Here is a 27049-nt window from a genome sequence, read left to right on the forward strand (position 1 = left end):
CTAATTGAAGGAAAGGTGCCACACTTAACACTTGTAAGAGAAAAAGCATTGAACCTTGAAGTTGAATTGTTCTGTTTGAAGAGTAGAACATAAATCATCATTTAATTTCAGTTATTAAGTTAAGGTTTTGGCCTTTATGCTAAGGAAGCATAAATAGCAACCCCAAGGCATTAATTTACAAATTGTGCTGATGGAATACATTATTTTATAGACTATTAACAACTGTGAATTTTAAGAAGAGAGTCATTTATGGCGCAATGGATAGAGGGCTGGGCCCAGAGTCAGGAAGACTTGAGTTCAAATCCAGCTTCAGACACCTCTTAGTTCTGGGACCTCAGGTGACTTAATTTTTGTGTGTCTCAGCTTCCTTGCCTATAAAATGGGGATAATAACAGTCTGTCTTGTAATGAGGGCAGCTAGGTGGCAAGTTTTAGGATTCATTTGTTTTTTTCAGTTATATCCAACTCTTTGTGACTTCATTTGGGCCTTTCTTGGTAAAGATGCTAGAGTGGTTTGCCATTTTCATCTGTAAAAGGAGCTGGAGGAGTCAGGAAGACCTGAGTTCAAATCTTGCCTCGGACACTTCCTAGCTGTGTGACCTCTGGTGACATAACTTCTGCCTACTTCACTTTCTTCCATTGTTAAATGAGGGGCAGTCAGGTGGTGCAGTGGATAGAGTGTTGGGCCTGGAGTCAGGAAGACTCATCTTCCTGAGTTCAAATCTGGCCTCAGACACCTTCTAGCTATGTGACCCCGGGCAAGTCACTCTCACCCTATTTGCCTCAGTTTCCTCATCTGTCAAATGAGCTGGAGAAGGAAATGGCAAACCACTTCAGTATCTTTGCCAAGAAAACCCCAAAAGGGGTCATGAAGTGTTGAACAGGACTGAACGACACCCTGCAAAACTGTTGTGAAGATCAAATGACATAATATTATCCCCATATGCCCCACTAAGGGACAGATTAAGTATGTTCATTTAATACTATTTTAAATCTACTATCTTAATTTTAAGTTAACTTTAATTTTCTTTTTTAATCTACTAAAACAGCAACTTATCACAGTAAAAGGATAGCATATTCAGGACAACTGTCATTTTGTAAAACAAAAATACATTATATCTTAAAATTCAGCAACTTTAGAAAAAAATACTTTTCCAGGTGATAACCAGTGCAACTCTATATTTGTGCATGTAACATTTTTGTGTATATGTGGGTAAAGATTTTAGTTTGTTTTGTCGCCACTTGCCCAAACTAAAAATAATCTAGATAGTAAAAGATTTGTGTTTTTTAATAAATTTTGTGTCTAGAACTCTGCAAATGTTTTTGAAGGGTAGTATCTAAAACAAAAGACAAGACAAGAGATATAATGTCTATCTTTTTTCCCCTGTGGCTTTTCTTTTTCATCAATCTGGAAGAAAGATACTGAGCTCTGTGATATAGAGAATGTTCAATCCAGCCACATCTGTTTATAATGTGCAATTCACTCTGTGCCATGGAAAATGAGAGGGGCATTTCTCTTAAAAGCACAGAGTGTACTGCTTCATGCAGGTCATGATCTAGGGAGGGAAAAGGTGAGATTTTTTGGAGGAGGGAGGGATTTCCTCAGTGGCATCCACAGCAGCTATGGGACCCTGTGGGTTGTAGATAATAATATAACCACCAGAAGGGGCTGATGCCTGTCACAGAGTGGGAGAGGTTGGGAACACAGTGGCCAGTAACTGGCACTAAAAGGTGAATGCTGGAGATAAGCCCTGTGTGATATTAAGAATATCAACTAGGGTCTCCCACAATAGGGGATGGGTTAGTTCTTTTCTTTTAAAGGCATTAAAAGGTCGTTGAGACTTGGCTCTGGGGACTAAAGCTCAGGCCCTGATTGCTTGGAGATAAGAACCCAGAAGTTACTGTTGGACCCTGAGGGGACTAGTGGGATCACCATGACAAGCAAGTGAATTTCAAAGAACAGGAGCTGTATCCTTGACCAAATAGTCTTTCTTTACTCTGAATGTTCTCCAGTTATGACTTAATAAATCTCCCTTTGTTAATTAATTAGTATTCTATGCCATTTGACCTCCAAACTGAATCCTTCCCATCCCTAAATGATTTGGCTATACACTCCAATGGGTCATCTCACAGCCCCATGGGTGAGTCTGATACAGAACTAGCTGAATGACCTTACTTGGAAAGTAATTATTCATGGTTAACATTAACTTGGAAGGAGAACTTCTATGGCATGTGCCAGGGGTTTATGTTTGGTTCTATGTTGTTTAACATTTTCATCAGTGGCTTGGATAAAGATATAAATGACATGCTCATCAAATTTGCAGATGACAGAAAACTAGCTAACACAATGGATGACAGTTTGGATCCAAAAAAGATCTCAACAGGCTAGAGCCCAAGGCTAAATCTAAGATGAAATGTAATTATGATATATTTAAACTCTTACAAATGAAAACGAAAATTGACTTCCCAAATATAGGATGGAGGAGGCTTGGCTAGACAGTAGTTTGTATGAAAAAGATTGGGGACTTTTAGTGCACTGAAAGGTCAATATCAATCAGTGGTGTTATAGGGCATTGTACTGTGCTCTGTTAGATCGCACTGGATATAGAGTTCAGTTTTGAGTGCCACAGTTTAGGAAGGACATTAGTAATATGGCCAGCATGTAGATGAGGGCAGCCAGGACAGTGAAATCCCTTTTAATCAAGTCCTTTGAGGATGGGTTAAAGGAACTGGGGATTCAGGAGGACAGGCAAGCTTTCTTTAGCTATCTGGACTGGCATGTGGAATGGGGACCAGGCTTATTCTGCCTGGCTCAAGGGTATAGAAAACAAATCAGGGAAACTGAAAAGACAAAAATTTAGGTTTGTTAAGAAAAACCTCTAAACAATTCAAGTTTTTCCCAAGTGGAATGGGCTTTGGCTCATTGGATGTCTTCAAGCAGAATCTGGATGACCACTTATTGGGTGTGATGTCCATTCTGAGGCCACTTCCACAACCTGTACTTGATTCAAGAATTTGGTTTCTCCAGTTGCTGCTTACTCCCTTCTTCTGGGCTCTAGTAACAACTCTAAGGGGCTGGGATTTCTAATGCTATTGTTCATGAGCCCCAACTGGTGTGCTTCCTATCGACTATCAGTTAGTAGCTCTTGGTAAAGTTTTTTTTCTTTCTTTTTTTTTAAACTAATATGGTAGAATAAAAACAATTGGTACCAAATATGCCCAACAAGAGTCATGCTTTCTCTGAAAACAAGATCCCTGGAAAGAGTGGGCTGAAACTTAAAGTATAAACAGTAATGAAGCACACGTGTATGAAACATGTGGCAAAAAAAGATACTTCATTGGCATTAGGAGTTTCTTTTCTCTCTGTGGGGTCAAGAAATTTCTCTAAATGTAGCTCTTTGCTAGGCTCCCATCAATTGAGTCTGTGGCTAGACTCTTCTGTCACTAGGGGCTGAATCTCTGAAGGTATTACACTTCTATTTGAAAACTATCTTTGTGTCTGTGTTTATCCATGTATTTCCTTGGTATTCCTCTTTGGCCCTACTTTGCTGTGTTTATCTATTTATTTGGTCCAGGGATGCGGAACCTTTGGACTCAAGGCCACATGTGGTCCTCTAGGTCTTTCCTTTTGTTTGTTTTTGTTTTGTTTTTATTTTTTAAATTTATTTAATATATTTAGTTTTCAGCATTGATTTTCACAAGAGTTTGAATTATGAATTTTCTCCCCATTTCTACCCTCCTGCCCACTCCAAGATGGTGTATATTCTGGTTGCCCTGTTCCCCAGTCAGCCCTCCCTTCTGTCATCCCACTCCCCTCCCATCCCCCTTTCCCTTCTTCTCTTTTAGGGCAAGATAAATTTCTACTCCCCATTGCCTGTGTATCTTATTTCCTAGTTGCATGCAAAAGCTTGTTTTTTGTTGCTGTTTCTGAACATCTGTTTTTAAAACTTTGAGTTCCAAATTCTCTCCCCTCTTCCCTCCCTGCCCACCCTCCCTGAGAAGGCAAGCAATTCAACATAGGCCACATGTGTATCATTATGTAAAACCCTTCCGCAATACTCATGTTGTGAAAGATTGACTATGTTTTGCTCCCTCCTAACCTATACCCCTTTATTGAATTTGCTCCCTTGACCCTGTCTCTTTTCGAAAGTGTTTGTTTTTGATTACTTCCTCCCCCTGTCTACCCTCCCTTCTATCATCTATCTATCGCTTTTTTATCTTCTTCCTCCTTCTTTCCTGTGGGGCAAGATACCCAATTGAGTGTGTATGGTGTTCCTTCCTCAGTCCAAATCTGATGAGAGCAAGATTTACTCATTCTTCCTCACCTGCCCCCTCTTCCCTTCCTAGAGAACCGCTTTCTCTTGCCACTTTTATGTGAGATAATTTACCCTATTCTATCTCTCCCTTTCTCCCTCTCTCAATATATTCCTCTCTTTTCCCTTAATTTGGTTTTTTTTTAGACATCATCCCTTCATATTCAACTCACTCTGTGCCCTCTGTCTATATGTATGTACATATAATATAAACACACATATATATACACCTACACATATACACACATAGACACACACATATGTGTGTATATATATATATATATATATGCATATTCCTTTCAGTTACTATGATACTGAGGTCTCATGAATCATACACATCATCTTTCCATGTAGGAATGTAAACAAAACAGTTCAACTTTAGTAAGCCCCTTAGAATTTATTTCTCTTTCTTATTTACCTTTCCATGCTTCTCTTGATTCTTGTGTTTGAAAGTCAAATTTTCTATTCAGCTCTGGTCTTTTCACTGAGAAAGCTTGAAAGTCCTCTATTTTGTTGAAAATCTGTATTTTGCCTTGGAGCATGATACTTAGTTTTGATGGGTAGGTGATTCTTGGTTTTAATCCTAGCTCCATTGACCTCCAGAATATTGTATTCCAAGCCTTTCGATCTCTTAAGGTAGAAGCTGCTAGATCTTGTATTATCCTGATTGTGTTTCCACAATACTCAAATTGTTTCTTTCTGGCTGCTTGCAGTATTTTCTCCTTGACCTGGGAACTCTGGAACTTGGTGACAATATTCCTAGGAGTTTTCTTTCTGGGATCTTTTTCAGGAGGTGATCAGTGGATTCTTTCAATTTCTGTTTTACCCTCTGGCTCTATAATATCAGGGCAGTTCTCCTTGATAATTTCATGAAAGATGATATCTAGGCTCTTTTTTGATCATGGCTTTCAGGTAGTCCAATAATTTTTAAATTCTCTCTCCTGGATCTATTTTTCAGGTCAGTGGTTTTTCCAATGAGATATTTCACATTGTCTTCCACTTTTTCATTCCTTTGGTTCTGTTTTATAGTATCTTGATTTCTCATAAAGTCACTAGCTTCTACTTGCTCCAGTCTCATTTTTAATGTAGTATTTTCTTCAGTGGTCTTTTGGACCTCCTTTTCCATTTGGCTAATTCTGCTTTTCAAGGCATTCTTCTCCTCATTGGCTTTTTGGAGCTCTTTTGCCATTTGAGTTAGTCTATTTTTTACGGTGTTTTCTTCAATATTTTTTCAGTATTTTTTTGGGTCTCCTTTAGCAATTCCTTGACTTGTTTTTCATGGTTTTCTCATATCCTTCTCATTTATCTTCCCAATTTTTCCTCTACTTCTCTAACTTGCTTTTCCAAATCCTTTTTGAGCTCTTCCATGGCCTGAGACCAGTTCATGTTTTTCTTGGGGGCTCTTGATGTAGGCTCTTTGACTTTGTTGACTTCTTCTGGTTGCATGTTTTGGTCTTCTTTGTCACCAAAGAAAGATTCCAAAGTCTGAGACTGAATCTGAGTGCGTTTTTGCTGGCTGGCCATGTTCCAAGCCAACTTACTTGAACCTTGAGTTTTTCAGCAGGGTATGACTGCTTGTAAAGAGTACTTTGTTTCAAGCTTGAGGGGATGCACCGTTGATTTCAGAGCTATTTCTATACAGCCAGCTCTGCCACACCAGCACTCCTCCTTCCCCAAGAACCGTCAACCCGGATCTGACACAAATCTTAAGCAGCCTCTGCACTCCTGCTCTGATCTGTCTTAATTCCTCCCACCAGGTGGGCCTGGGGCCAGAAGCAACTGCAGCTCTAGTTCTGTAGCTGCACCTCCCCCCGATGCCCCTGGGGTGGTGGCCAAACTGCGAACTCTTTTCACTCCGTCCCCTGCAGCTTTTCCCACTAACCTTCTCTCTTGTCTTTGGTGTTTGTGGGTTGAGAAGTCTGGTAACTGCCACAGCTCACTGATTCAGGGCGCTAGGGCCTGTTCTGCCTGGCGCCTGGTCTGGTTGGTCCTGCTGCTGCCTACGCTGGGCTCCGCTCCCCTCCACTCCGTGCACAATAGACCTCATCCAGCAACCATCCAGACTGTCCTGGGATGGATCCCTGCTTCCCTTTGCTATTTTGTGGGTTCTGCAGTTCTAGAATTTGTTCAGAGCCATTTTGTATAGGTTTTTGCAGGGATCTGGTGGGGAGCTCACACAAGTCCCTGCTTTCTAGCCCCCATCTTGGTCCTCTAGGTATTTAAGGTCCTCAAGTGCAGCCGTTTGACTGAATTCAAACTTCACAGAACATATCCTCTTAATGAAAGGATTTGTTGTAAAACTTGGACTTAGTCAAAAGGCTGTACCCAAAAGGCCACACCCATGGACCTAGAAGGCCACATGTGGCCTCAAGGCTGAAGGTTTCCCAACCCCTCTTAATGTATTCAACAAAATGTTCATTGCATGAGGGAGGGAGTATAATACTTGATGTCAAATCCCTCCTTTCTCTGTCTCTCCCCTCCTTTTACCTCTAGTATAGGCCCAAGGGTCTCCAACCCAAAGCACTAATGAACCTGGAGTCCTTTATCATGTGATTATGCTATGCTAAACTGACTTCTTGTTTTATACATATCCCAAGAAGTATGATTTGATCTCAAGTACTAATAAGATCTTGCCTGTGTGGCATTATCCAGCTCTCATCCAATGACCCAAAATCCTATGGTCTTTTCAAATTAATTAAGAGCTTGGCATTTCTTAATGTCTAATTCACTCGTTTGATTAGTTCAATTAGGGTGTCTGTGCCTTCTATGAAACTGGGTTAGGGGTAGAAATTCCCATTATTACCTAGACATACTAAAATGGCTATTACTTTTGGATAGAGTTACAATTAGAATTGTGATTTGGGATTCTATAGAAGGAAAGAAGTATTTTGAATAACAATTCTTTAAAAACATTCAAAAGTATAATATATTATTTATATTGTTGAAATATAACTTTAACCTTCAGACATATGAAATATGAAGCTTCTGACATATGAAGCTATTCAGAAATTTATAGATTTGTTTTATATGTATTCAAGTTATTAAGAGTTCCCTTTCCTTTTTATACCTTTACGAATATAATCTAGTTAACTAAAACATAAAAAAAGCTTTTGTGTCATTTCATGAACCTAGACTTTTTGTGGTTTCCCTGAGCTGAAATCAACTTTATGTCAGAAGAGGCTATTTAGACACAGCTTTCACAGTTATGTGATACACAAGGAGCTACTTCTAGAAAGAGCATCAATAAAGTAGTTTCTCAAGTACTTAATATATATACTAAGGTGAAGATGCTTCACGCCTTCCATGCTATAAAGGCTCTAGCCTGAAGTAAAACTCTTCTTTTATTTGGTTGTAAGGATTTTAGGTCTTAAAAGACTTTTCCTTTAGTTAGATCCTTACCATTATGTAATTATTTTCTTTTCTGCATAATCAGACCCTTTCAAGAGCTTCCAGAGTTTATGTAGATATCATATGACCAAATTATTTCCCAGAAGATGGGGAAAAACCCTAACGATACCACTGTACCCTTACATGAGTAAAAGCTTAAATTTCAAATAGCTAAGTAAAACACACATTTTAATTACAGATATGAAAATACAGATATTTGTCTTTCAATGAATAAAATACTTTAAAAGATTTCCCATTAGCAAATGCACACAGGTAAAAGCACACACTTGCTGTATTGATGAGCTCACAGTCAGGCAGTCAGAAATAAACTAGGAAGAGTAGATGATGGCTGTGGTGTGCAAAATGATAAGGTTAGGTGTGTTGGGATTGAGAAAACATATATCAACACTCAGATCATTTTAAAAAATCCTGCTACTCGCCATATTGAGTGAAGGAAAATCACTCAAATCCCACATTCTGCATAAATCAGAGTCAATAATTCATCGCTTTCAATAACATTTCCCAAGTTAAACAGATTTATTTTTGTGAAGAGAGTTTTCCTATTTCTGTATTATTTAGCGATTCCTAACAAATCCATAGTGATTGTTTATTAGTGAAAAGGTTTGGAAGGCCAGATGGGGTGGTACATGTTTGTAATACCTGCTACTAGGGAGGCTTGAGGCTGATGAATCACTGGAGCTGAAGAACTCTGAGCTAATGGCTATGGCTACTGACAATCTACATTCAGTCTGACACCAATATGGCAGAACCCTGGGAGTGGAGAGCCATTAGGCTGCATGAGAAGGGATGTCCTGGTGTAGGATGGCAAAGGAAGTCAAAGCTTTCATGCTGATCAGAGTGGGATTGAGGGCCCATGAGGGCCCGGGCCATGATATTGAACTTCCAGTCTGGATGAAAGAGGAAGATCCAGTCTCAAAAAAAGTGTCTGAGTTTTGGAGCTTGGTTTTTAAAAGAGAACTGACATTGTTAGTTTGAAAATTTCCAAAGGATATTTTCTTCATCTTCTCTAAAGAGAGAAAACTTAATTCTTTAAAAACTACCAAACACTTAGCTGAACACTTAAAAAAAGTATGTTAAATACTAAATGGAAAAAATGAAGAATAATGAGCCAAAGAAGTCTTACCTTTGGATCTACATTGATAATCTTCCTATCTCTCTTGTATTTGAAGAGCAAACCATCACAGTTTTCAGCAATCACTTGATAATTAGGACTTGAGTTCAAAATAGCAACATGGCTATCCCAGTTGTAAAAGCTACAAAATAATATAACATTTATTGAATTGATATCACTTATTAAATCACCTACTGTGAGTCTGCTAGCTTTGAAGTTAGAAGACCTCAATTCAAATTCTGACTCTATTTTTTAATACTTGTGTGGCCTTGGTAAATCACATAAACTCTCTGGGCATTGGTATCCTCTTCTGTAAAATGAGAGGGGGTGGACTAGAAGTTTCTATTCCTAGTTCAACTCCTATGAGCTTAAACATAATGAAGATCCTGCTGCACACTTAAAATTAGTGGACAAGGCTTCCGGGGGGGGGCGGAGCCAAGATGGCCGCATGAAAACAGCATCTTACCGGAGCTCTCTCACAAGGTCTGTCAGATTCCTATAAAAAAGTGAATTTGAGCAGATTTGAGAGTTAGAAACCAAGAGCAGTCTGCGTGGGGCAAATTTCTGAGCCAGGAGAGTCTGAAAGGCCGAAGGAACGAATCTGTAGGCTTGGAGAGTGCTCGGTGTGCGGAGCTGCTCCAGAACAAAGCAGAAGCCGCCGGCTGGGAAACCCATGTGGGATGCAGGCTGGGAGAAAGCTGGGCGCCCAAAACCAGTGGAGATCCCCAGGCCTCCCAACACAGGACGGCAATCTGTGGAAGCGAGGAGAAGCAGCGCAATGTCACCGGCAGTGAAACACCGACTCCTGAGGCTTGCAGCCGGAAGGTATGAAACGCTCCTTGAACTTCTGGGAGACATAATGGCCAGGTAAATGGCTCTAATCCCTCCCCTCCCCACCCAGAGAATTCCTGGGGGAAAAAAAAGAATGCTGGAACAGAGGAGAAATAAGTGGGGCTTCAGTGGACAAATAGCAGAAGTTCATTAGTCCCAGAGGGGCAGACGCGGCAGGGGTCAACACCAGGAGCCCAGACGTAATCTTGCTCCCCCAGGGGAAGTGCCAGACATCAGCTCAAACAACAAACAGCTGAGACCATTGCTGAAGAGCAACAGTGCTGGAGAGCACCCCTAGGGAAAGAGACATCAGGGAGCCAGACCCCTCCCCCACACCTCAGGAAACTGAAGGCTATAATTCTAGACTCACAATCCCCAGAATAAGAAAGCTGGGACAGAGAGCCCTGAGCCCTAAAGGCAGAAATTTGTTGTAAAGCCAGGAAAAGGCAATCCAACATGAAGAAGAACACAAAAAACCGAGGATCATTGATTCTTTTTGTGGAGACAGGCAGGATCAAAATACCAATGTGGAAGAGGACAGCAATGACACTATAGATACATCTGATACCTCAAAAGGTAATGTGAACTGGTCTCCAGCCCAAAAAGCACTGCTGGAAGAGCTAAAGGAGGATTTTAAAAACCAAATTAGGGAGCTAAAAGAAAATATGGAAAAGAAGACTGGCGAAATGGCTACAGAGATTCAGAATCTAGAGAGAGAAAATGACACCCTGAGAGGCAACATCAACCAATTGGAAAAGAAGACTCAAAAGCAAAATGAAAACACTAACTCATTAAAAATTAGGGTTGAGCAAGTGGAAGCTAATGAATCTATGAGGCACCAAGAAGTAGTAAAACAAAATGTAAAGAATGAAAAAACCAATAAAATTGATAAAATTGATTGATTTGGTCAATTTGATTAAAAAAAAGAAAGAAGAAAATCAAATTACCAGTATCAAAAATGAAAAGGGCGAGTTCACCTCTACTGAAGAGGAAATCAAAACAATAATTAGGAATTATTTTGCCCAACTGTATGCCCATACATTTGACAACCTTAGAGATATGGATGAATATCTACAAAAACATAAATTGCCCAGATTAACAGAAAAGGAAGTAAAATTTCTAAATAACCCCATCTTAGAAAAAGAAATTGAGCATGCCATCAATGAACTCCCTAGGAAAAAATATCCAGGACCAGATGGTTTTACATGTGAATTCTATCAAACATTTAAAGAACAACTAATTCCAATACTTTGTAGACTATTTGGGAAAATAGGTAAAGAAGGAGTCCTACCAAATTCTTTTTATGACACAAACATGGTACTAATACCCAAACCAGGTAGAGTCAAAACAGAGAAAGAAAATTATAGACCAATTTCTCTAATGAATATTGATGCAAAATTTTCAATAAAATATTAGCAAAAAGATTGCAGCAACTTATCACCAGAATAATACACTATGACCAGGTAGGATTTATTCCAGGAATGAAAGGCTGGTTCTATATTAGGAAAATTATTAGCATAATTGACCATATCAACAACAAAACTAGCAGAAACCATATGACCATCTCAATAGATGCAGAAAAAGCCTTTGACATAATACAATGCCCATTCCTATTAAAAACACTAGAAAGCATAGGAATAAATGGAATCTTCCTTAAAATTATAAATAGCATCTACCTAAAACTATCAACAAGCATTATTTGTAATGGGGATAAGCTAGATGCATTCCCAATAAGATCAGGGGTGAAACAAGGATGTCCATTATCACCCCTACTATTCAATTTGGTACTAGAAACGTTAGCTGTAGCAATAAGAGAAGAAAAAAAATTGAAGGAATTAGAATAGGCAAAGTAGAAGCTAAATTATCACTTTTGCAGATGATATGATGATTTACTTAGAGAATCCTAGAGAATCAAGTAAAAAACTACTTGAAATAATAAACAACTTTAGCAAAGTTGCAGGATATAAAATAAACCCATATAAATCCTCAGCATTCCTATACATTACTAACAAAGCCCAACAGCAAGAGATAGAAAGAGAAATTCCATTCAAAGTTACTGTAGACACTATAAAATATTTGGGAGTCTATCTGCCAAGACAAAGGTGATTGACAAGGAACATTGACTCAAAGTGGCGCAGAGATAAATCTAGGCTTTATAGAATGATAGCATTCTCAACAGTGAGGGTGCACCAAAATTAGAATGAGCTGCCTCTCACTGCAAAAGCTGAATCAGCAATTTGGATATGCTATGGAAGAAATTCTTGTCCAACTGTGAGATCTGTGATCACGCTGGTGTATTTCCTCTAGTACTGTAATTATTATGAATAATAATGATAATCTTTACAAAGTGCTTTGCATACATCATCTTATTTGAGTCTTACAACATCCTGTGAAGTAGTGCTTCTCATTTTGAAGAACAGGAAACTGAGGCCCAAAGAGGTCAAATGATTTTCCCAGAATCACACAGCTAACATGTTTTTGAGGCAGGATTTGAACTTGCATCTTCCTGACTCCAACATTTTATCCACCTAGCCCATCCATACTTGCTCATTTTTGTAATTCTAGTCCACACTCCATCTGTGTAACTCTTGTCCATGTTCATCTGAGAGACTCCACCCAATGTGTTGGAAACCTTTGGTTTCTTGTGATATTATAATACCAATGTGCTTTTTCTGTCAACTACTTCCCCAGCAATGTTCTGGAGTTTGATGAAAGCAGCATGATGATAGATGCAAATGGGATAATTTGAAAGATTTTGCCATCCCTCTTCCATGTGGGCACTTTATCCCCTTTGTTAATTCCACACTCCAAACAGAATCTTTTTTATAACATACCCAGCAAGTGGCCTGATTATCTTCCAAAGCATCCCATCCCACTATTGGGCAGCTGGACAGTTCTAATTGTTAAGAAATTTTTCCTGACAATGCATCTAAAATTTACCTCTGCTCCTAGTTCTGTTTTCTGTGGCCAAAGAGGACAAGTTTTCCAAATGGCTGTCTTTAAAAACTTCATTTGGCTACTGTCCAGTTTATTAATTCTTTTTCTAAAACATGCTACATGGAATTGAGCATGATTGCAAAGGTGGTCAGACCAGGGCAGGGCACAGGATCCTGGGTATTACTTTTGATCTCTTTGAGTCTTCAGGGACTCCCCCTTGACACAAGTCCTGCTAATGACTTCAGAACCACCAACTCCTGACATATCCCCATATTTCTATCATACAGCCCTACTGAATTCAACACAGAATTTTAAAAAGAGCAGGTTTCTTTCATTAGTTAATCTTTCCACCATCATGTTACAAATGGCCCTTTCATTTATTCTTTTTGATCCTGGACCTTTTGGCACTTGGAGGAATTATAAGATTCCAAGTTGGATAATCAATCAACCAACCATTTATCGAATGCGTATTACATGCCAGGCATTATACTAGGTGATGGAGTACAAATACAAATGGCATTTGTCTTCAAGAAGCTCCCTAGTTCTCCTCCTCTCAATTCTTTCCCCATTAAATAACTATCTATTAGCTTTTAAGGTATTTTATTTCTCCTGCTTTTTCCCCCTTTAACTTTGTTTCATTATTTTTTTTCTTTCTTCACATTTTGTGTTCTAAATTTCTTAAAGAGAATCTCATGTCTGTGAAAGTTCATCATTTGCTCTAGATTCTCTATTCTAGCTTGTTTTCTTCTCATTGATTGCTTCTTTCCAGTTCCACTTTCTGTCCTCATTTCTACCTTTCTTTCACATTTCTTTTTTGCTTCTTTTGTTACTATTTTCATTCAGTATGGAGGCTCTGCACTTGTTACACTGTCATTTACAGGGACTTTAAAACATTCATTGTCATTTTTTCCCATTCTCAGAGATCTTCAAGTCAATTTCATTTAGAGTCATCGACCAGGACAGGAAGACCTACCCAGGCTGGCATTTTGACATCCATTTTGCCATTGCCTCTTCCCACCAAGAATGGTGATAATCTGGTGATAGTCTTCCCATGTTGGCTTCATACTCCATCTAATGTTGGGACACGAGGTCTTACCCAGCCAGGTTATTTTGCCATTGATCCTGCCATTGCATATATACTGGCTCCCCAAAATATAATTTGCCTATTGCTTTTTCCTTGGGAACATAAATAAAAATATTTTTAATTTAATTTTATTTATTATTTTTCTTACAAAATGGAAAATTTACCAACCTATTTCTCTACTCATAATCCTTGTGATGGCCCTAGTTCAAAACTCCCTTCCAACATTACCACTTCTGCATTTGTATTATATAAATATACAATTTTTAAAAATTATAAGTACCTGAAGAGTGGTGACTTTCACTTTTTGTCTTTATATCCTTGATATCTGGCACACAGAAGGTATCTAATAAGTGTTTGTTGATTGATTGGTGAGGGGAAGCTAAGTCTTTTTATCTTTCTTCAAGCCTCCCATGGCATCCTTTCCCATGTCTTTTTTCCCAAATTCCAGAAAAAGTTCTTAACTCTCTTAGATTTTCTTGACATGGCAACTTCTGGAACGTTTCTAGACACACACTCACACCTTGTTTGGATATGATGTGACCCACACAGTGTAACAAAAGCTCAGCAAAATTGACATTTATCAACTGACAACCACAGTCAGGTTTCCTCCATCACTATCATCAGTTTTTCCTCATATTCTTCCAAAGAAAACAGTAGTATAAGATACAACAACAATTCTGCATAATTAATGTCTCAAACTACTTTCTTCAGCCTTTGGAAAGTGGCCAGTGTTTCCAGATGCTTTATGGCATATGCTCTGATTGGTAAAATTCAGTTGCACAGATGAAGACAGTCTTTTCCTTATCTTCCTCAGCTATGGAAATCTGATAATATTCACCTATATCTTCAAACCTGGCTCAGCCTGTAACTCGCCAGACTACTCTTTGACTGCGGTAGACTCCAGTGGCTGTCTCTACTTCTGCAATCATTCCCTATTTCACCCCAATTCTGTATGGCTGTCTCTGAGGTTACCTTCCATCTGCTCTATAGATATCTTGTATGCAGATGGTGATTTGTCTGATGTGTGTTCCATGAAAATAGGAGCTCCATAATTGCAAGGGGGTATGCTTCTGCTGTTCTTTGCATCCTCAGTGCTTAATAAATGTTCGCCAGCTGACTGATCCAAAGCCAGCCTGTCACTCTGCCCCCTTGCTCTTGGTACTCTGTTTCATACCTTTCTGATATAATTATCATGGATTATTGTGATTTATTATTTTTGTAGTTGTCATCTTCCTACTAGATTATAAACTATGTGAGGACAAAGAGTCTAATCTAAAACTTATATTTCTTTTAGGCCCTAGTATAGTACTCTGTTCATACTACATGTTTAATAATTGTTTGAAGAATTGGATTGAAAATGTCTAAGAAGCCAGAATCCCAGCATATATTTCTGACACAGACAATTTGGGCATTAATTTTATTTAAGTGTCTGGGAACAGCAGTACTTAAGAGAAAGGACCTTGCATTAATTAGTTTCAAAGACTATTTTCATCTTGTAATTTGAAGTAGCATTTAGAAAAACATTTCCTCTATAGTGCCTATAATATGTAACTATATGGTACAATCATTGAGAGTACTTAAAAGAATGCATTTCTGACATGGGAAAAACCTTAGCTTAGATTTCCTCCCTAATACTATATACCCAAAACTTATTGCAAGATCAAATTGGAATGTTGTTCTAAATCTGTACTGTCAAGAATCTATTCAAAGAAGAAAGAAAATTCTCTTCAAATAGTGAAGCAAGAAACAAACAACAAAACAAAACCCCCAAACAACCCAATTAAAAATGCTATCCTATATAATAAATTAAGCAACACTGACTTTGTAGCCATTCTCAGAGTGATGTCAACATAACCCATGAGAACCACATACCATGTCACTACAACTGCCATTATTACTTCCAATTAAGATAGAAGCATGACAGGCACCCAAACCTTCCACTTCAGTAACGATTAGAAAGACCACCATGTTCAGCAATGACCAAAAACTCCAAAGAGGAAATATCAATAAACTTCTTCAAGAAGACCAGGGCTGTACAAAAAGACAGCCAGAAGCTGCAAATGCTAGAGAAGGGGCATTGCTTCACTACCATGAGTGCCAGGAAACAGGCTGGAAATCTGTGGAAACCCCTAAATTAGGAAGTCTGTGGCAGCACCCTAACTGGGGAAGCCCCAGGGAAAAGAAACCCTTGGTAGGAAGTCCCCCCAGGTGGGATGGAAAACTGAATGGATTGAAAATAAAGAAAAATTTTAGTAGCCATTTTACCTAATTACTTGTCAACAAAACTTGCAATTTAAACATTAATGCCTACAAAAAATAAAATATCCAGATTAACAGAACAATAGAGAATTTGAAAGACCTAATCTCAAAAGAAGAAATTGTATAAGGAGCTGATGTGAGCTCTACCAAATATTCAAAGAATAATTGATTCTAAGAAACTGTTTCCAAACTAAAGAAAGAAGAGATCTTACCAAATTGATACGATATATGACGAAAATATGGTCTTGATACCTTAATCTGGGAAAGCCAAGTAAGAGGAAAAAATAAACTATAGACAAATTCATAATAAATATCAATGGAAAAATCATTGAAAAAAATTAACAAGGAGGATATAGCAACTTATCAAAACATTATATACTATGAGTAGATTGGATTTATATGGGGAATGAAGTGCTGGTTCAATGTTAGGAAAATTATAAACATAATAGCCTATACCCAGAATAAAAACAAAAGTATATGTATGTATGTATGTATAACTGCAGCAAAAACCTTTTGACAAAATTTAATGTCTATTTCTGTAAAAAAAAAAAGCCCAAACACTGAAAATCCTAGGAATAAACAAAAAGGTTATATATATATATATATATATATATATATATATATATATATATATATATATAAAACCTTTTCCAGCAGAATCAGAGGTTAAGGAAAGATTTCCATTATTAGCGCTACTACTTGTAATAGTTTCAGAAATGCTTGCATAATCAATGAATAATCAAAATTATTGATTTTTTGTGTATAATATAGTAATATTTTAAAATTACTATTCTTTCATATTTTAAATGTAATTGAAATTTATTTTTACAAATAGCTAATTTTATCATTCCTCTCCATCCCCTGCTTCAATTGAATAATTAAAAATGAAAAATACCTCCTCACAACAAATATATATTATGTACATATGTACATACACATGCATATATACATACACACATATATATGTATATACATATATGCATGTATCTATGTATAGTATCGTACAACAAATTCTCACACTGGCCATGTCCAAAAACATATCTATGCCTTTGTGGCAATAGGTGGATGGCATGTTTCTTAGTTCTCTGGACTGGTGGTTTATGATGTGACAGTCTACTCAGAGAATCCTAGACAGTCAACTAAAGTAAAGTAGCAGGACATAAAGTACACCAATGTAAATCATCTGTTTTTTGATATATTACCAAAAAAACTGAGCGAAAGAGAAATTTCATTCAACACAGTTAAAAAAATATATATAAAACCTTAGAAAGTCCATTTACTAATAAATGACAGAAATAATGAGAATAAACTACAGACAATTATAGAAATAAAGGTATAAATCATTGGGGAGATGTCAAGTGGGCATGGTTGACACGTGTCAACATAATAAAAATGATATTACTTTTATTAATTTGCTTATTCAGTACCTTGCCAATCAAAATAACAAATCTTTATTGAACTAGAAATGTAAATAGAATCCACATTAAAAGAAAGATAAAGAATCTCAAGCATAATGACAAAAAATAAAAGTGGGAAGGAGGCCTATTAGTGCCAGATCTGAAACAGAATAGCATGATAGTAATCATCAAAATGATTTGGTTTTAGTTAATAAAGAAAAAAAACATTGATTAGTGGGACAACAAGTAGAATAGTGTTCATTAAATGCAAGGGCTTGAATTATATTGGGAGGAACGACTCACTAACCAACCAAAATTTCTAGGAAAACTGGAAAGTGTGGCAGAAATTGGATACAAACCAACATTTCACACAATATACAACAATAAGATGCAAATGTATGGACAACTAAAATAAAAGGCCACATCATAAAGAAATTAGAGGATCAAAGACGAAAATAATTTTTCCAATAATGGATGGTGGAAAGTTTCATGCGAGAAGTGATTAAAAGTATAAGGCAATAAAAACAGACTATTTTGGTTATATAATATTGACAAAGTCTGGCACAAATAAAATCAATACAGTTAAAAATAAGAATGGAAACCATTAACTGGGGAAAACCTTTATCCAGTGCTTCACTAACAAAGGTCTAATTTACAAGATATTTAGGAAAATAATTAAAATATATAAGAACAAGAAAAGAACAATTTCCCAAAATTTAATTGGCCAACGGATAAAAACAAGTAGTTCTCAAATGAAGCTAGCTATCAACAAACATATGAAAGAATGTCCTAATCTCTAATAATAAGGAAAATTAAAACGACTCTGAGGTTGTACCTCATGCCTGTGATATCCTAGCCCACAACATTCCACTGTCTGTCCCAGGACTTCCAATAACCTAGGTGTCAGCTTCAGAATACCCTTGTGTGCAAAAATATTTATAGAAGCACTTTTTGTTATAGAAAAGAAATGGAAACTAAGGGGGTGGCCATCATTTGCAGAATTTAGTGCCCACAAGGTACCAAGCACTGTGATATTACAGAAGGCAAAAAGAAAGTTTCTGTTCTTGTGGAACTCACAGTTTAATGTGGAAAGGGCAGTGGCACCCTGGTTTGTGGGAGTCAACCAGCTACACAGTGGCCTGAGCCAGGTGGTTCATATAGACCAAAAGCAGCAATAGCTAGTGTGGGGTAGAAGCACACATTAGTATGCCTCCATCAACTCTGGGCTGACCCTCATCACTGGACAGGCTCACAAAAGAGGTAGACCTATGTTGTTCTCCTGATGCTGTTTTTTGATGGGTTTTGGTTGGCAAGATGAGTAGGTAGGAGCTCTTATATTGTGAAGCTGATATTTGTGACCCTGACGATCCAGGTTACTGGAAAACAAGGGGCAGCAGGTGGGATGTTGTAGGCAAGGACATCACTAACATTGAGGAGAACTCCTTCCTCATTCCCACTATCATACACCACCAATCAGAGTTCTTATGAGCCAAGACTGTGAAACAGACCTTGGAAAGTTTTAGTTAATTTTGCTACCAAGTCGATTCTGATCTGGGTCCTAGCTGTGGGACCTCAAGGTAAGGAGCTTCTCAGCCCTAGGTAACTTCCTTGCCAACTGTAATTAATCCCCTCATTGGCAGCATTTACCTGTGTCTACCTCCTTGGACTGCTTTTTATCACCTTGGGGACCGCTTTTACCTGGAGATTACTGAATTTGAAACCTCTGGGTCTGAGTGACATGGACCATGACCAGGTCAAAATTCACAGGGAAACACAGCTTTAGGCAAGATAGCATTGGAACTTCCATAATGAAGGAATTTTATATAAGAAAAAGCCCAAGATGTAATATGATGATATTCCAATTTTCACATAAAATTCTCTTTTTCTATTCGATTTTGGATATGGAAATGTTCCTATTTGACGGCATTTATTAAGTTCAGAATAAGTAAAAATAAAATACATTTGATGTCATCATGTATAGATAGACATATCTTGATAGCAGCATTATGGCTCATAATATTATTTCTATTAATCAGTCTAATATTTTTGGCCCTCTGAAGAGCACCAAAAGAATTTACTAGAAATAAAAGATTCATACGCCAGAGAACATGGCCCTTTAGCATCAATGTGTGAAGCTTGGGAATTCCTTTTCATTTTCTTGTTAATCTAAAGATAAAAAGTATGATGAACATTTTAAAGAGTCATGAGTCAAAGCCATACTCTGCAATGAGAAAAGTATTAAGAAAATTGAGAAAAGTATTCTTTTAATGGAAAATCTATTCTCCTCTCATGAGAAGATCCTGCTGCCATTGTACTTCCTAGATTTATTCACAGAAGTAATAAAGTCCTAGAGCTGAAGAAAGACTTCAGAGCTCATCCAATCCAATTTGTGGTCTGAAGGAAGAATCCAGTATCACCAAAATGTCACCATTTTTTTCACTATGAATGTGATCTTATCCAGCGTCCATAGAGGGTTGTGGGGCCTCATAGTGCTACAGTCAACTCCTTTATATCAGCATTGTCCAGCCTCTTTACTTTATAGACAAGGGACCTAAAACCAGGAGAAGTTAAATTGGCCAAGGTCACAAAGATAGTGTTTGAGGTGAGATTTGAACTCAGGTGTTTGTAACCCAGAGTCTCATCTCACCTCATCATTTGGGAACCCTTCGCATATGATTTTATAATGATTATTTATAGATACAGTTTATCCTTTTGCCAGACTATCTAGCAGTGAAGCTTATCTAATGTCTATGGACTTTTCCAGTACCTAGTAAAGTATTTTGTACATAAAATGCATTTTACATTTATTGAATTAGTGTCTAAATTTATGAACCCTAATGTGTTCAGACTTTTATTCAAAATTTAAGTGATTTTCCAGGCCACTAAGGCATGTTTACTCCCATATCTTGGATTCATTTCTTAATCTTTTGTGCTGTGGCATGTGGCAAGGTCATTTTGCAAACTCTCCTTCTCTATTTGAGAAATTCTGTGCCTCAGGATATCAAGGTATACGGGTGGTCATTTACATGTCACATGGTACCTAGAAGCTTGTGACATGTTGGAACTGAGACTGTTGAAAAAGGTTCTGGCAGAGAATTCTGAAAAATAAAGATGCCAGACAGAGGAGAAGGAAGGAATTGGATTTAGAATTCAGGTGGTGTCCACTTTAGCTTTACATGGGGAAATGATGGGTACCCAGGCATTTTGTGCATCCCCAGCTCAGAGAGACCCTGACAATTTAATGAATTGCTGTCACTGAGGCCAATGATGGTCTCTGCTGCCCTGTTAAGGACAATGATTAGTGAGATGTCCAAGGGCCCCTCAGAGACATTGTATTTTTTTTCTCTGCCTTCAGGTCTGGGAAAGATGCTGTCTTCCCCAGCTCAGAAACTCCACAGAAGTCTGTCTCATCTTTCTTCCCATAAACAGAAAGGCTCTTTCCTGGTGCTCACTCCTATAACCTTTGACCTTTCTGCTCTCTTCTCTATGCCCTCCCCTCTTCCCCCTTCCCCCCCTTATCATTTTGTCAATCGCCTTTTAATAAATTAGTCACCACTGAAACAGGTTAGTCTTTGAAAAGCAGGAGATGAATCCAGGGAAAGAGCAGGAGAATGGTTTTTCCCCTCAGGATATTACAAACCCTTTTGGTCTCTGTGTGACAGGATTCATCAGTTACCTGGAAGCTGATTTAGGAGACAGTATAAATAGAGAAATTAAGAACCAGAAGTAAACCAAGAAATCTCCTGGACTGAGAAGGCCTCTCAGGCAAATGCCAGTCTGCTTGAGATGACTGGGTGGGCAGCCACCTTCCAGGTGTACTGAGTGAATTCGCTTCTTCATTGCTTTTGTTGGTGCCCTGTTACAGGGCCTTGCTTGTTTTCTGAGCATTATTTAAACTCTTTTCCAGCACAAGTTTGTCAATTATTGTTAAATTTTTTTTACTAGACTTTCCTTCTTTCATTTCACTATTGTCTTAAATGATCCTTGAAATGATTGCCTTCCACATATCAAAAACCACTGCAATATCGCTAGAAGTTACTGCTGGAAATGTTTTAAGAGTTACGACTTTGGCACAGCTCCTTGGAGTAATAACCATTCTTTAAAAAAAATAACAACCAAACAGAATTTAAAGAAAAGTGAAACAAAACAAAGATATACGGAAACCCACCTAGCATTCACCTGACAGAGAACTAATTAAAGGTCATGAAACCAGATTCATCTGGGCAAGGTCAGATGTTTTCTGCTAGCAATGTGACAGTAAAGCACACACACAGGACCACAGCTGTCACAAAGTGAAACCATATCCAAACTCCTTCTTGTCCCAGGCAATTCATGCATCACTCTAGCTGCTGTGGGGAAAACTCAAGGGGGATAATAAGTGACCTGGCTTTTTGGACCTTGGAGTCTAGTCAGTAATGGATTACTCTCCTGATCTCTACTGCTACATCACCAGTTCAAAATATCCTGGAGACAAACTCAACATGTCCAAAACAGAACTAATTATATTTCCCCCCAAAATCCACCTCTTTCCAAACTTCCCTATTAGTGTTGGGGTCACTCCCATCCTTGCAGTCACTCAAGTTTAAAACCATGGTGTGTCATCTTTTACTCACTTTGACTTACTCATCCAATCAATCGGCCAAAAATTGCTATTTCTATGTTCATAACGTCTCTCACACATGCCCTTTTCTCTTCACTCACACAAGCTGTTATCACCTCTCAACCAAGATTGTTGCGATGACATTTGGTCTCCCTGCCCCATCTCCCTCTTTACACCAATCCATGCTGCACACAATGGAGTGATTTTCCCAAAGCACTGGCATGACTATGTTTCCCTCCTCACCCTTAATTCAACAAACTTCAGTGGCTCCTGAGAAACTTTGTGGCTAAGTACAAACTCTTTATTTAGCCTTTAACGCTCTTCACAGCCTTGCCTTTTCCTATCTTTCAAGTCTCCTTACCACCCCTGAATGGACCCTGTGGTCCACTACGACTGGCCTATTGGCTGTTTCTCAAATACAGTGCTCCATCTCCTACTTCTGCCCACTTAGACTGTCTCTAACACCTGGAATGCTTGCTCTTTTCACCTTTGCATCTACCTTCCTTTAAGAATCAGGCCAAGTGCCACCTTTTCTGCAGAAGGCCATTCATTACTGGTCCCTCCTAATGACCAGTGTCTTCCTGTCCAAGCTTACTTTGTGTCTGTGTCGTATGTGTCTTGTTTAAACACATACAATGTGTATGTATGTCTTGTATATACTAAATATTTATATGTTGTCTCCCCTGATGGAACATAAGCTCTTTGAGTAGATATTTTTTTTTCGTTTTCTCCTGTCAGTGAGAATAGCGACTGACGAATCTGTGATTTTTGTCTCTGCAGGTCCTGCCTCCAAAGGTGTAGTCTGCAACTCATTCATATATTCTCAAATTTAGTAATTCTCATCCATATCCTTCTATAAATCCTCTATGGAGGATCTAATCCAGAGGTGTGGAACCTGCAGCCTCAAGGTCACATGTGGCCTTAATCCCTTAATAAAAGGATTTGTTCTGTGAAGTTTGGATTCAGTCAAAGGACCACACTTGAGGACCTAGAGGGCCACATGTGGCCTCGAGGCTGCTGTATTCTAATCAATACTTTTACTTTTTGGTTGGTAAACATTGTGTTTGCCAGAAGGCAGTTAGATGGCCCAGAGTCAGGAACACCTGAGTTGAAATCCAGCTTCAAACACTTACTAGTTGTGTGATCTTGGGCAAGTCACTTAACTTCTGTTTGCCTAGGATACAGTTAGATAGCTGAGTACACAGAATGATGGGCCTGGAGTCAGGAAGACCTGAGTTCAAATTTGGCCTTGGACACTTACTAGCTGTGTGACACTAGACTAACTTCTATTTGCCTTAATCTGCTGGAGAAGGAAACGGCAAACCACTCCAGTATCTTTGCCAAGAAAAGTCCCTGGACAGTATGGTCCATGGGGTCATGTAGAGTTGGAAATAACTAAACAACAAAACATTTTGTGGGTACCAATGTAGTAGCTGGTGTGTCTATCTGTTATCCCTTTGTTCTCAACAAAGTCTCAATAAAGGACTGGACAATATTATTCCTTGACCATACACTGGCTATGTATTTTATTCCTTGTGGGGTCCCAATTGGGAAAAAGCCCTAAAATACAATAACAAGTGAAAAGCCACAAAAAACTTGAACTCTCTAAAAGGTGGAAGCCCAAACTTGGTGACCTGTTAACAATCATAACTTAGATACTGAATTGTATTTTAGACGCTGAGTCATAACTTAAGATACTATGACCTATGAAAGCCAAAACAAGAATATTGTGACCTATATGTGACCAAGAAATGATCAATGCACAAACTTATGTTTGGGCATAACACTGACTTAACTCCCAAGCTCATTACTAAGCAGAAAACCAAAAATATCCACCAGTCAGTAGTGATGCACTCTACAATTCCTCTTTCCTTTGTCTGTTTTCTATAATTACTACAGGGATTTTTGGGGTTCTTAGCTGGGATCCACTGAACTATCTGGCAGCCTCCCCAGATTGCCTCTGTTTGTAAGTATTCATAATGACTGATTAAACTACTACCTATAATCAGTCTAGAGCTCTGTGGCCTCTTTTTTTTGGTATCAAAAGAACACCCCAAGATTCTGGGGGAGGTACAGGGCTCCCCAGACAGGGCAATTCTGGATCTTCTATTCCCCTTCTTTAATTAGTCAATTGAACATATGTTACATGCCTGCTGTGCATCAGGCACTGTGTTGGTGGGAATACAAAGACCAAAATGAAAAGAATCTCTGCCCCCTGCAAGCTTGTGGTCTACTTTTACCTAGTAAATATCACAAAAGTTTCCAAATAACTATAACTCTGAGGACATTCTTTGTACATCTTGGGCTCATTCTGATATTCAATTTATGTGATTTTCAAAAACATCAGCACATCCTTGATATCATACTTCCCCTCAAGCATTTAGCACCAGAAGACTGTTATGGTTAATTATCATGAGGAGTAACTTTAGTTTACATAGATTTAGCAACATAATGGGGTCCATAGGCAATGAATTTTGTAGTAGATTAGTGCAAAAGAAAGGAAGAAAACATGGCCACCACGGCTATAACACTGGGTCACCACATCTTATAGCGCCTCTCTGGCACTTGAAACAAAAGCTAATGATAGCTTTGAACACAAGATATATGGGATAAGCTTGCTGAGGGATACTGGCCTTGTTTCTATACCACAGAACGAGATGTATCACTTATTTTGACAAAGAAATATAATGGAGAGAAACAGGGGATTGATAGATATAACTACCATAATTTAAATCATAAATAATTAACTAGAATATGAAATGTATAAAGTGCATAAAGGAAGACCATAGAATATGAATGATTCAGGTTCCCACATGGAGGTATTTTCTAATTAACTATGCAGTCCTTTCACATTGCCTACACAGATCACAGTGCATATCAGGTTTCTTTGCTAATGCTAAATTTCAAGGCATGTGAAAATGTTAATTTGTATTCTCTTAATTTTTATCACTCATTACACAAGTTTCTAAGACTCTAAGTTAAGAGCTCATGTGAATCTGAGTTTACAGAGGGCGCTTCCTCACTGAGAGATTCCTATGCCAATAGGTCTAGTCAAAAACAAAAACAAAATAACCCAATGAAGCTCAAACACTTTTGCGCCCAGCAGAGTGACAATTTGGGGCAGGCCCTAGCAAAATGAAGAGGACCTAGAGACTGGTGATGGATGTGTGCCTGTATCCAAGGACCAGCTGGACTCATCACTAAAGGCTTCACTATCAAGTAACACATAGATTTTCTCAGCTAAACCAATTATGAGGCCCCTCTGAAGGTATTGAAGGATGATCATTTGAAGTGGTGGAGAATGTATCCATAGTGGCAAAATTACAGCTCACTGAAATGTTCTTTTAAATAAAGAAGAATGAACATGGTGTATTATGGTATAGTACATAAGTCACTGAAGCTGGCATCAGAAAACCTGGGTTCATGCCCCAACTCCATCACTTTTTAGTCACGTGATCTTGGGCACCTTAGCTTTTGAAAACCTCAGTTTCTAATAATTGAACTGTTTTCCCTGTACAGGAATCAAATAAGATAATGTTTTAAGTACCCTGTAAATATAAAAAAAGTTATGTAAATGCCAGCAATAATCTAATAAATAGAGAAAGGGCATTATATGTAAAAGTTTTGTCTTGGGACTTTTCAGATTTGATTTGACTTTTCTCCTCCCTATTAATAAATTTATCTTTTGAGTTCATCATTTCCTATCTGCAAAATTTAAGAATTTAAGTTCCTTGATGAAGAATGTGTCAAAACTCAATTCAGTTCAACTGCATTAGCAATTTTAACCACAAACTGTACTATGTGCATAGCACCACGTCAGATGTTGGAGACACACAAATATCACCTGTTCTTTAGGAGTTTAAGTCTGCTGGGCACATGGAAGGGCTTCAGTGCTGGAGTGAATTATTTAACACATAAATGGAGAAAGATGGTGTAAAATCTAGAGAAAGGTTAACTGAAGGACTTTGGAAGAGCGTGTTTGCGAAAGAATTGTGTTGCTATTTAAATTTCAAGCAATGGCATAAGCAGCTTCCCTTTCTGGGGACTGAACAGAGAAAAGCCTCTTTTTATCTTATTTCATAGATTCTCGGGTATAGTAAGCAGGCTCTTAATAGTAGCCAACATTACTTTGTGTTTTCTTTTTTCTCTTGGGTGTCTGTCAGAGGAGTCATGTGTTTAAACACAAAGGAAGACAAACATGTTGAACATGGAAAATCCTGAGGGAACATAATCATGTCTCCCATTTGGTTTCCTTTTGGGCTTCTGGGGTTAGGGTTATAGGGTGTACCTGCATAGCTTCCATATGAAATATTCTTTCTGAAACTTTTCTCAATGCCTTTGGTATAAAATATTGGAGAGAGGCCAAGGGTATTCCAACAAAAGCTTATCATAACCTATTTGTTTCCTTCCCACAGAACAGTTCAAAATACTAGGCTGGGTTGATGATTTTAAAAAGCAGAATGAATTATGATATATTATCCATAGTAATATTATGATCACCCAAAAGATTCATGATATATTTATGCACAATATTAATTTTACTACAGCAAAGCAAATGTTGGTTTTATCCTATTAAAAGCCTTTGATGTAATATAGCTGATTTTTTTTCTACCTAGAAAATAAGATATTTCTTGATTTGTAACAACAGTTGAATGCGATGCAAAAACAGTTTTTTATCAACTTCTCTAAAAATTACTTTAAGAAGCCTCCTCCTTAAAATAGTGAAAGAATGCTTTCTTCTAAGTGCAGGCTTTTGGAAACAATTTCTTCTGTGGTTGGCAAATCAATTTCTCTACAAAAGGCTGCTGTAACTGAGTGTGTTGTAGATTCTGTAACTATGAATAGAGATATATTCAACCTGTCTGGAAAGTTTGGATATCTTTCAACAGTAGAATCATCAGTACAATTTTATTGCTGAGGCTGAGACTGTTGGGTCAGGTTTCACATCCAATCTGGCCTCAGAGCAACGAGGAAGATGACTCATACAACTGGTGCTTCCAATAATTTCTGAAAACGTTTTTGAATTAAGGGATGCTGTTGTGATGAACTTCTTCACAAGAAAGAGAGGCGTTTGTTACATGTGGCCTCAAAAGGAAAACTGTTCTTTCTA

General features: G+C 38.0%; 1 protein-coding gene across 1 annotated transcript in view; it reads right to left on the bottom strand.

Annotated features, from left to right (window-relative positions):
* CFAP299 (cilia and flagella associated protein 299) overlaps positions 1–27049 on the bottom strand; it is a 441174-nt gene that overhangs the window by 16199 nt on the left and 397926 nt on the right. The window contains exon 6 of the mRNA XM_036763718.1: positions 8844–8973. Within this exon, the coding sequence (XP_036619613.1) occupies positions 8844–8973 (130 nt within the window). The remainder of the gene's footprint in view (positions 1–8843; positions 8974–27049) is intronic.

The sequence above is a fragment of the Trichosurus vulpecula genome, chromosome 6 (genome assembly GCF_011100635.1).
Source record: "Trichosurus vulpecula isolate mTriVul1 chromosome 6, mTriVul1.pri, whole genome shotgun sequence".
Taxonomy (NCBI): domain Eukaryota; kingdom Metazoa; phylum Chordata; class Mammalia; order Diprotodontia; family Phalangeridae; genus Trichosurus; species Trichosurus vulpecula.